The sequence below is a fragment of the Procambarus clarkii genome, chromosome 6, assembly GCF_040958095.1.
Source record: "Procambarus clarkii isolate CNS0578487 chromosome 6, FALCON_Pclarkii_2.0, whole genome shotgun sequence".
Classification (NCBI taxonomy): Eukaryota; Metazoa; Arthropoda; class Malacostraca; order Decapoda; family Cambaridae; genus Procambarus; species Procambarus clarkii.
The window spans coordinates 45,190,523-45,201,931 of record NC_091155.1 but is presented as its reverse complement, the minus strand read 5'-3'; the positions used below and the strand labels follow the sequence as shown (position 1 = coordinate 45,201,931).

General features: G+C 36.6%; 1 protein-coding gene across 1 annotated transcript; it reads left to right on the top strand.

Moving 5' to 3' along the window:
- The first annotated feature begins 1,185 nt into the window (after window positions 1-1,185).
- LOC138356106 (zinc finger protein 610-like) lies at window positions 1,186-2,275 on the top strand. Its single transcript, XM_069311842.1, has 3 exons — window positions 1,186-1,351; window positions 1,490-1,703; window positions 2,170-2,275. Exons 1-3 carry the CDS (start codon window positions 1,186-1,188, stop codon window positions 2,273-2,275), a joined length of 486 nt encoding a protein of 161 aa, XP_069167943.1.
- The last annotated feature ends 9,134 nt before the right edge of the window (window positions 2,276-11,409 follow it).

The following is an 11,409-nucleotide window of genomic DNA, read 5'->3' as shown; positions in this document are numbered from 1 at the left end:
GGATATCAAAGAGATATTTATTTCTGGTGTGGTGATAATGGGTCCTATTACATCTGTCCAGGGAGAGTTTCAGAGCATGGTTTGCATTTAAGAAAAGGGTTTTGTAAATGTAGTTGACACAAGAGAATGTGTGGAGGGAGTTAATATTTAGCAAGTTTAGAGATTTAAACAAGGGAGCTGAGTGTTGTCTGAAAGCAGAGTTAGTTATTATTCTGATAGTAGATTTTTGCTGTGTGATGATGGGCTTAAGGTGGTTTGCAGTGGTAGACCCCCATGCACAGATACCATAATTAAGATGGATATGTGATGTCCATCACATCACTAAACTTCATTTGTTAACTATATGCCTGTTAAATATAAGATTTTAATTGTAAATAGCATTATATTGTCGTTTTAATATTGAACACGTACACATGCGAAACGTCCTAGTGGTAGAGATATAGTGCGATGTTGTCAGTGTACAAAGTGTCTTGTATCCTTCCAGCCAGCGGTGGCGCTCCTTCCCTATTACAAATTTGTTTATGAATGTATTTGCTTATTGTCTTGCCTATTTTTTGTGAATCTACTTGTATTCTGTTTATTACAACTTGTTTATTACCTCTCATATTTACTTATTGATTATATATTTAATTGAAAAAAAAGAATTCAAAGTAGTGCATTCACCATGGGAGCAATGTTTTCTTCAGAAAGTATATAAACGTGTACCATTATATTTTAATAAATAAATTGCAAGCGTATTCTTTAATTTGAAAAATGAGGAAAACATAAGAGTTAAATGTAGAAAACTAGTTACAAACAAAAATAAGAAGTAGGAAAAATAAAGTGTGGCACCAGAAAGAACACTGGAACGCCTAGGTGAGGGTCGCCGCCATTATCACAACATGGGACGATGAGTGTCCAGACATGAGCATAAAACCTTCCCACAAACTGCACCTATCATAAAGAACAAGCCCACCATTGACCTTCAAGTGCTCACATCAAGTCTAACTCTACAACAGCCTAAGAAACAACACTCAAGCCTTGCCTAAGCCTTAACATTGACGCCCCACCGTGAGGCGTCACCCAGCATCACCACTCATGCAGTCATTCGAGGAGAAAACCTTCCCACAAACTGCACCTATCATAAAGAAGATGAAGACTCACCAGTGTCCAGAGTGTGGGAAGGTATTTACTCATCTTGGAAATATGAAGAAACACATGTTAGTGCATCCGGGTGAAAAACCTCATAAGTGTCCAGAGTGTGGGAAGAAGTTCAGTCTGCTTGCAAATATAAAGACTCACATGTTAGTGCATTCGGGTGAAAAACCTCATATGTGTCCAGAGTGTGGGAAGAGGTTCAGACACCTTAATAGTATGAAGACTCACATGTTAGTGCATTCGGGTGAAAAACCTCATATGTGTCCAGAGTGTGGGAAGAGGTTCAGTCAGCTTGGACATATGAAGACTCACATGTTAGTGCATTCGGGTGAAAAACCTCATATGTGTCCAGAGTGTGAGAAGAAGTTCAGTCAGCTTGGAAGTATGAAGACTCACATGATGATGCACAGTGATGAAAGACGTTTTGAGTGTGATGAGTGTGGCAAAAGGTTTCGAGATCGTGGATCTATAATAAGTCACATGTTAGTACATACAGAAGAAAGGCCTTTTGAGTGTGATAAATGTGGCAGATTATATAAGTCACGTAAAGGTATAAAAGCACACATGTTAGTGCATTTGAATGATAAACCTTCATGAGTGTCCAGAGTTTTGGAAGAGATTCAGTCATCTTTGTAGTATGAAAACTCACATGACGGTGCATTTGGGTGATAGGTTAAACATTTTGAGTGTGAGAGATAAATCAGAAAATGTTTTAAGTATATTGTAAAATAAAGCACATATTAGTTCATTAACTTATAATACCATTTTTCCAATTTTAAAATTGCTGGAAATTGTAAACTTTATCAGGAAAATATCTTGCACTCTCCATAGCTGCAACCAATTATTTCATTATATATTTTTATACTGTTTTAGCTTACCCAATTCGATATACTGTATTCAAAAACATGGTGTTGCTACTTCACTGTAACTTGTTTCTCACTCCAACCCCTGCCCTATTTTCCTTTCTGTCATCATGATTGTGTATCTACAACTGGTACCAATTGTCTTCTTTGATATCTGTGTACATCATAGCTTCCGTTCCACTTTCTTCTCTGCCACAGAAGAAACGTGGCAATGTTCCACAGCCACAGTGCTGGCATTGGCAGTGCCATCACTGCCACCACAGTTGAAGGCTTGAAAGCAAGCCAAAAGCACTCTAGTTGATTTGTTAACTTTTAACTGTGGTTTTATATATATACTATTCTACTATTTTTATGAAATATTAAAATAATTTTTGTTATTTTGCTTAATGACTGAGATATATAAATCATTAACAAATATATATTAGACTGGAATTTATTTCAGCTAAACCTCTTCATTTATATTTGCATTAGATATTTTTAGTAGTCTGACCTATCCACAGTAGTTATAGTGATCTAACACCTGTATTATTATGTGCATTAAGATGGATACTGATAAAAGGCTAACCTTAGTTCAGTAGTCATATTAGCCTGACTGACATTTATAATTTTCTTAGTAGGAAAAATATATTTTCTCTAGCCCAACGATATATAGTAATATATATTACTCAGCTGTTAAAAAATATTTGCCAGACTGAGATATTTAGCAGTTATATTATCCTAACTCTGGTAATTATTTTATCCTGACTCTGGCAATTATATCATCTAGCCTAGCAATTGTATTAATCAGACTTGCAATTACTGGGTATATTACATGTATCCAGACTGATAATTACATTAGCTTGACTATCAATTATACTATCCTGACTGAATTATGTGAGCATGACTCCGGCAATTATATTAGCCTGAATCCGACAATTATAATAGCCTGACTGACAATTATATTAACCTGCAATAATATTATACTGATTTGCAATTATATTACATATATCCTGACTGAGAATTGCATTAGCTTGACTGGCAATTATATTATCCTGACTCAATTAAATGAGTCTGACTGGCAATTATATTACCCCCTGACTAACAGTTATATTATCTTAACTAGCAGTAATATTAGCCTGACTGGCAATTATATTAGCCTGACACTGGCAGCTACATTAGCGTGCTGGTAAATATATTATCCTGACACAATTATATTAGAATACTGGCAATTATATTATCTTATCTGACAATAATATTAGCCTGACTGCCACTTGTATTAACCCATTTTATAAAGTGGCATTTTTCATTTATAGTATATTACCATGACTAGAATTTAATTTTTTTGGGAGTATTTCATTGAATATAGTTAGCCTAAGCTTAATTACTGCTAGTATTTACATCAATTCAATTTCTTTCTTTATTATGCACCCCATACCCATCCCGTGGGCGGTGGTGTAAAGGATTACAGAGGCACATAATCGGTTCAGGAACTGGACCCTCTAGTTCGTTTAGCTAAGCAAATAACAATGTTTGTCGCTAGTTACAAAATTATCAATGTTGTATATTTACATCAGTTGTCTATATTTGCATTATTCTCAATATCTTTGATTAATAAGTATTTCTAACTATAAATTACAGTGTAATGATTATTAATTTGCAGATAAAAGCCTAAATTTAGTCATTGCATAATTGGTATGTATGATTATTATAGGCCTGTTTTACCAGGTATAGGAGTAGCCTTTATGGCAAGGGTGGCCAAACTTGCTTACTGTAAGAGCTGCAAATGATAAACCTCAGATGTTTGAGAGCTGCAGGAGAACCATTTGAGAGCCACAGCTTCCTTACTGAATAATGTCAACAGTGTCTGCTGGCTATTATTGATGATTTTAACTCATTTAACTTATTTTTCCTTAAGTCTGATTTAGGTAGATAATCATACGAAAAGTTTTTGTGATTGGGTTCATACTGGCATTTCAAGTTCCAGGCTTTGTAATGACTGAATGGCACTTGACAAACAAGACACAAAGGTTTACCTCCTTTAACTGTGAATGCAAACTTTGTTCCACAAGTATCGGAACTTTTTATATAGTCGTGCATTTCTTGCCCTGGATTCGGGTAGAAACTTCTAGAATATTCACATTCTCAAGAATTTTTTACTAACCACATATTAAAAGTCAAAGAGCTGCGGTTTTTGCCACCATGTGGCCAAACCACGGCTTGCAATTTGTCATCTAGGCAAAACAAAACAATATAGGTTATTATTGGTAACAATGGGATAATTAAGTTGAGGCACTAATAGGGTCAGTTTGTTAGATCACATAGGGAGAGGAATTTATTGAGGTTATCCTCGTGTGATAATACAGTGTGGCTTCAAAACCAATAAAAGCACCAACAATGCTCTTATAAATGTGCCTAAATTATTACATGCAGTACTTAAAAAAAATGAGCTCTTCATATGTTTGTTTGTTGACTTATGCAAGTGTTTTGACACTGTTAACCATAATAACCTTCTGAAACTCCAACACTATAGAGTTATAGAGGTCGCTCAAAAGAACATAAGAACATAAGAACAAAGGTAACTGCAGAAGGCCTATTGGCCCATATGAGGCAGCTCCTATCTATAACCACCCAATCCCACTCATATACTAGTCCAACCCGCGCTTGAAACAATCGAGGGACCCCCACCTCCACCACGTTACACGGCAATTGGTTCCACAAATCAACAACCCTGTTACTGAACCAGTATTTTCCCAAGTCTTTCCTAAATCTAAACTTATCCAATTTATACCCATTGTTTCGTGTTTTGTCTTGTGTTGATATTTTTGATACCCTATTAATATCCCCCCCCCTGTTATGTCCATTCATCCACTTGTAAACCTCTATCATGTCACCCCTAACTCTTCGCCTTTCCAGTGAATGCAACTTAAGCTTTGTTAATCTTTCTTCATATGAAAGATTTCTAATTTGGGGAATTAACTTAGTCATCCTACGTTGGACACGTTCAAGTGAATTTATATTCATTCTATAATACGGCGACCAAAACTGAACTGCATAATCTAAATGGGGCCTAACCAGAGCAAGATATAGCTTAAGAACCACACCAGGAGTCTTGTTACTAACGCTTCAATTAATAAGTCCCAATGTCCTATTCGCCTTATTACGAACATTCATGCATTGATCCTTTTGTTTTAAATTCTTACTAGTCATAACTCCCAGATCCCCTTCGCAATCTGACTTCGCAATCTCAACACCATCTAGCTCGTATCTTGTAACTCTATCATCATTACCTAGCCTCAGAACTTTACATTTATCAGCATTAAACTGCATTTGCCAATCCTTTGACCATTTCAAAACCCTATCTAGATCATCTTGAAGTGATAGTGAGTTCTCCTCCGAATTAATTTCCCTATCGATTTTCGTATCATCGGCAAATTTGCAAATGTTGCTACCCAAACCTAAATCTAAATCATTTATATATATTATAAACAACAGAGGTCCCAGGACAGAGCCCTGAGGTACTTCACTAACAACATTATCCCACTCTGACTTAACCCCATTTATACTAACTCTCTGTTTCCTTTGGAATAGCCATGCCCTAATCCAAGTTAATATATAGGACCCCCAATACCATGAGCTTCTATTTTTTTAGTCTTTCATGTGGCACTGTATCAAAAGCTTTGCTAAAGTCAAGGTACACAACATCACAATCCTTACCACTATCAACTGCCTCAAATATGCAGGAATAAAAAGTTAGCAAATTTGTTAAACATGAACGGCCATTTGTAAAACCATGTTGCGACTCATTTATTAATTTATGTTTTTCAAGATGGAGACGAATTGTATTTGCAATTATTGATTCAAGTAACTTTCCCACAATAGATGTTAGGCTAATTGGCCGATAGTTTGACGCAAGTGATCTATCTCCTTTCTTAAAAATTGGTACCACATTAGTTACCTTCCATGACTCTGGCACTCTGCTTGACTCTATTGATTTATTAAATATGGTAGACAGTGGCTCGGAAAGCTCCTCTTTGCATTCTTTAAGCATCCTGGCAAACACTTCATCCGGCACTGGGGATTTGTTTGGTTTTAGTTTTTCTAATTGTTTAATTACATCCTCCCTGGTAACTGCTAAACTAGTCAACCTGTCCTCATCCCCACCCACATAGACTTGTTCGGCAGAAGGCATATTGTTAAGTTCTTCTTTAGTAAATACAGATATAAAATATTTGTTAAAAATACTACTCATCTCCTTGTCATTATCCGTTATTTGACCTGTCTCAGATTTTAATGAACCTATCCTTTCCCTAGTCTTAGTTCAATATAACTGAAAAAAACCTTTAGGATTTGACTTTGCTTGCTCTGCTATGCGAACTTCATAGTTTCTTTTTGCTTTCCTAATCTCTTTTTTAACATTTCTAACCAGTTGTATGAATTCCTGTTCTAAACTGACTTCCCCATTCTTAATCCTTTTGTACCAAGCTCTCTTTTTACCTATAAGGTTCTTTAAATTATTTGTTATCCACTTTGGATCATTAGTATTCGATCTATTCAATTTGTATGGTATACTACGTTCACGTGCTTTGTTTAGAATATTCTTAAATAAGTTATATATTAAATCCACATCGAAATTCCCTTTTACGTCACCTATCGCTGGGTTCATGTCTCGCTCCAAGACCGGCCCACACCCCATACCCAAGACTTTCCAATCTATTTGACCCAAAAAATTTCTTAGGCTATTAAAATCAGCTTTTCGAAAATCTGGCACTTTAACAGAATTTTCTCCTACAGGTCTATTCCATTCTATGGAATGTATCTGATTACTTCGTGATCACTGTTCCCTAGCTCACTCCCTATTTCGATGTCATTAATTTGTGTTTCCCTGTTAGTTAACACTAAATCTAAAATATTATTTTCCCGCGTTGGTTCCTTAATGTGTTGCGTATGAAAGCAATCGTCAATTAATTCTAGAAAATCTTTTGCTTCACTATTCCCTGTTTTGTTCACCCAGTTTATTCCACTAAAATTAAAGTCACCCATGACATAAATACTATTAGATCTAGATGCTCTAGATATTTCATCCCATAGATGCTTTGCTTCCATTCTGTCTAAATTTGGTGGCATATATATAACTCCTATTATAATATTATTTGCTTTTTCGTTTAATTCTATCCAAATAGTTTCTGTGTGTGGCTCAGTTTTGATTCCCTCTTTGAGACTACATTTCAAATTGTCCCTAACATATATGGTTATATGGCTCCCTTCAGTACTTGCAATCTTATCTCTGTCAGCAGTATATTTCAGTGAACGCTGCTACTTCTCCCACTTTGTCAATTAACGTTGGCATTCTGCAGGGGTAGCATACTTGACCCACTCATTTTTCTCATATATATCTTCCAAATACCTTCATGTTTTCTCTTCAGCACATGAAGAAGAAACAATCTTCATATTTTCTCACACGCTAACCCACTTATTCTAAATGACACGGTGCACACTGAACAAAATGAAGTCCGTTAAATTGACTGTTAACGAACTTACCCTTAACATTGACAAGGCGTTTTACATTTTTGTTTGGTAAGAAGTTCAACAATCAGATTAATCTTAAGACTATGATGACCAAACCACACACCCGAAGATGAAACGACAACATCCCGGTTCGTCCTGGACCATTATCATAATCGATTTGATAATGGTCCAGGACGGACCGAAATGTCGTCATCTCCTCATCTTCCGGTGTGTGGTTTGGTCATCTTCCCATCATTTTTATGGGTAATGTTAACATTGTGTATCTGAAGTTGAATCTGATTTGATAATTTACTACCAAATAAACTGTGGAAGGTCTTTTCTATGTTTAGTATAAGTTTATTGGTTGACATCCATGAGTGGACTTTTTTAATTCACTGTTGACAATATTATTTAGTGTGTGGAGGTAGGGTGAGAATAGATAATGGTAGTATCGTCTGCAAATAGTATAGGTTTAAGAATGCTAGAAACATTTGGCACATCATTGATGTATATAAGAAATAGGAGAGTTCCCAAGATGCTGCCCTGTGGCACCCCTATGTTCAAGTGAGTAAAGTAAGGACGGTTATGATATTGATGACCAAATGTACATGTCTGTCACTGAGATAGGAATGTATATAGTCCAGAGCAATATAGTCTACCTCTTAAGAGGTAGAACAGCTTGCTGACAGAGCCCAAGTGCTCTGTCAACCAGAATTAGGACAGCTGCCTGTGAGATTTGTAGTAACATGTGTCTGGGTCTCTGGGATTTTTCTGGCAAGGTTTGTACCAATTGATGAAAAGAAGCTATTGAATTCAGTTGCAATATCTAAGTCTGTTGCAGGTGTGTAACCATCATTGGAGAGTTTTATCTGATTGTTGTTTAGACTCTTGGATGTTAGAGATGGCTTTCCATGTACTTTTCATATTTCACTACACATAGAAATCACAATAGCGTGATGCATCAAATGAACAAATCCACAAGGGCCGTGACGAGGCCCTTATCCATGTCGTAGCTCAGTCGATTAAGGCAGTGTCTGGGATGCTCTCAGAAGTAGGTTCGATCCTCGTCACGGCCCTTGTGGATTTTTTCATTTTCATATTTCCTTTTGCTTCTTTAAATCTATTCTCATAAAAGGAAGCTTTGGCTCTTCATATTATATTGATAAGCATTGATGAGTATCTCTTAACTTCTTTTGTAATTAAGCCAATTCTATGTTTTGTTTCATATTCGTGTTTCTTGTTAATTGCTTTAAGTATGGCACTTGTGAGCCAAAGGTTTAATCTTTTGGCAGTTTATATCCAATATGAATTTATATCCTGTGTATTGTTGAGTTCAGATTCCCAGTTTATATTGTGATGTGCATTTATGAGATTTCCTATCGCTGGTTTCCTAATTACTGGAATGCTAAATAAATTAAATTACTGTAATTTAATTAAAATTTGTATGCCTTCCAACCAGTTTAAAAGAGTGTAATAACAAAATAAATTCATAAATAAGTTTTATTTAGGTAAAAGTACATACAAATTTCAGAATTCAAAATCAAATTTTTATTCAGGAAAAGTATAGATGATGAGTTACAAACATAATGTTGGATTTATAGATAGAGCTAGAACATACAGTAACTAAATCCACTTATACACAGAGCATTTTGGGCAAACATACAAGGTGAGTTACAAACAGAATGGTGGATTTCTAGTTTATATACAGGTAGTACATACTATGCCTAAAGCCACTAATACGCATAGCGTTTCGGGCAAGATGAAGAAAAAACACTTAGACTAAAACCTTAAAACTAATTGAGATCAAAAGTGTGAATTGAAAAAAGAAAATCAAGAATGACAAAAATTATATGATGAAAGGACAGCAGAAATTGAAACAGAACAGCAGAAGTAATTTTAACTAAATAAACAGAAGACTACAATTTTCTTCAAGTTTATATATGGCAGATATCAGCAGTTAAACTAGTTGGTCAATAATCAATATTGTTAGTAAAAAGCAAAACATAGGTTGACATTTAGGGGGTATGGTAGGATACATGGAGTTTATTAGGTAGCACTTGGTTTTTCTCTAAAGCTGATTGAGAGAGGTACAGCCTTTAAAATGACTGGGAAGATCATTCCACATTCTGGATCCCTTTATTTGCAGAGAATTTTAAGTTTGGATCAGTCGCACTCTTGGAATATCAAATAGGTACTTATTCACCTAGTTGTTCTTGCAGGGGTTGAGCTCTGCTCTTTCGGCCTGCCTCTCAACTGTCAATCAATCAACTGTAACTAACTACTAAATTATTTTTCCCCCAACACACAAACACCCCAGGAAGCAACTCTTTAACAGCGTTCTAACTCCAAGGTACCTAATTTACTGCTAGGTAATGGGGACATCAGGGTGAAAGAAACTTTACCCATTTGTTTCTGCCTGGTCCGGGAATTGAACCCAGGCCACCAAATTACGAGTCCTGCGCACTGTCCACTCGGCTACCAGACCCCCAGGATCTTGAAACCACACAAGAACCAAGATTTGTTTCTGATGTGGTGCCCATGGGTTCTGTTACAACCTTCTGGGAAGCGTTTAAGGTCAGGAGTGACATTACAGTTCAGGGTTTTAAATATATAAGAGTACACTTGAGAGGATGTGCAGTGGCTTATTATCTTACATATTCAAAGATTTAAGTGGGTCGAGTGCAGTCTGGGGGCCAGGGTTTGTTATTTTTCCAATAGCAGATTTGTGTTGAGTAATTAGCGGACGTAGATGATTTTGGGTAGTAGGAACCCCAAGCACAGATACCATAATTGAGATAAGGATAGATAACAGAGTAAAAGAGTGTCACCAGGGCAAGGTGAGGTACATAGAATCTGATTTTAGAGAGAATGCCAAATGTTTTAAAAACTTTTTTAGCTATATTTTGAATGTGCCCCTGAAAATTCAGCTTGTTATCAATGAGAACACCAAAGATCGAATTTAATTACCATCTACTGTGTTACTAATTTGGATATTGTTAATTCTTAGATTAATTAGTGAAACTAATCAAGCTGAAAGTCTAAATAAAGGAATGTAATAAAACTGAACAGAATTAAGTAATAAATGACCGCAATAATTAGAATTAAATCCATCACTCGTTGTAAAATCTCTTGTATGTATGTACCTTACCTAAATAAACATTTGATTTGATTTGAAATCGCTCAAGTGGCAGACCGCACAGCCAGGCATTAGGCTGGACGCTGAAAACTTGGGATGGGGAAGGGGGCCGCATAACCGGGCACTCCAGGCAGACCAACATCTGGTACACGCGACCAAGGAAAAACACGGGAGGACTGTGCTACAGCGTTCGAACGAAACGTGGCGGAATTGACGTACCGGGCTACACCGGCCAGACGAAAACGTCTGGGTACGAACGTGCCGGCTATATCAGCCGGACGAAACGTCTGGGAACAAATGTACCCGGCTACACCGGCCAGACGAAAACGTCTGGGTACGAACGTGCTGGCTCCAGATTCTTCTGGGCTACACCGGGCAGACAAAACGACTGGAAGACGTTTACTGGTACTGGTAAACGAAACTTTTACTGTCTAGCTGTCTGTACTTAATAACTTTGACAAAGTCAAGAAAACAAGTATAAAGGTAAAACAGTAAGTAGAATGACATGCACTTAGGCAATGCATAATTAGTAATAAATTGCTGATGGAACGAATCATAATACGAGGCCAAGATAAACTTAAAGGGAGAGGCATGAGGCCCGAAGACAGCGTCTAGGACATCCTAGCTGACTTTACTTAACTTAAAGGTGAAGCATAAGTTAAACAAACAATTGTAAACCAGTAAAGTAAAACGTGTAGCAAGGGCGATGTAAAATGCGGGAAATTTGCTGAGGAAACTAAACGTAAATGCAGGGCCAGAATAAACTTAAAGCAAGAGGCAAGGGCCCGA

Coding starts and splice junctions, on each gene's coding strand:
- LOC138356106 (XM_069311842.1), top strand. CDS start 1,186: ATGAAGAAACACATGTTAGTGCATCCGGGTGAAAAACCTCATAAGTGT. Junction 1,352..1,489: donor GAGGTTCAGACACCTTAATA/GTATGAAGACTC, acceptor ATATGTGTCCAG/AGTGTGAGAAGAAGTTCAGT. Junction 1,704..2,169: donor AAAGGTATAAAAGCACACAT/GTTAGTGCATTT, acceptor TGTACATCATAG/CTTCCGTTCCACTTTCTTCT.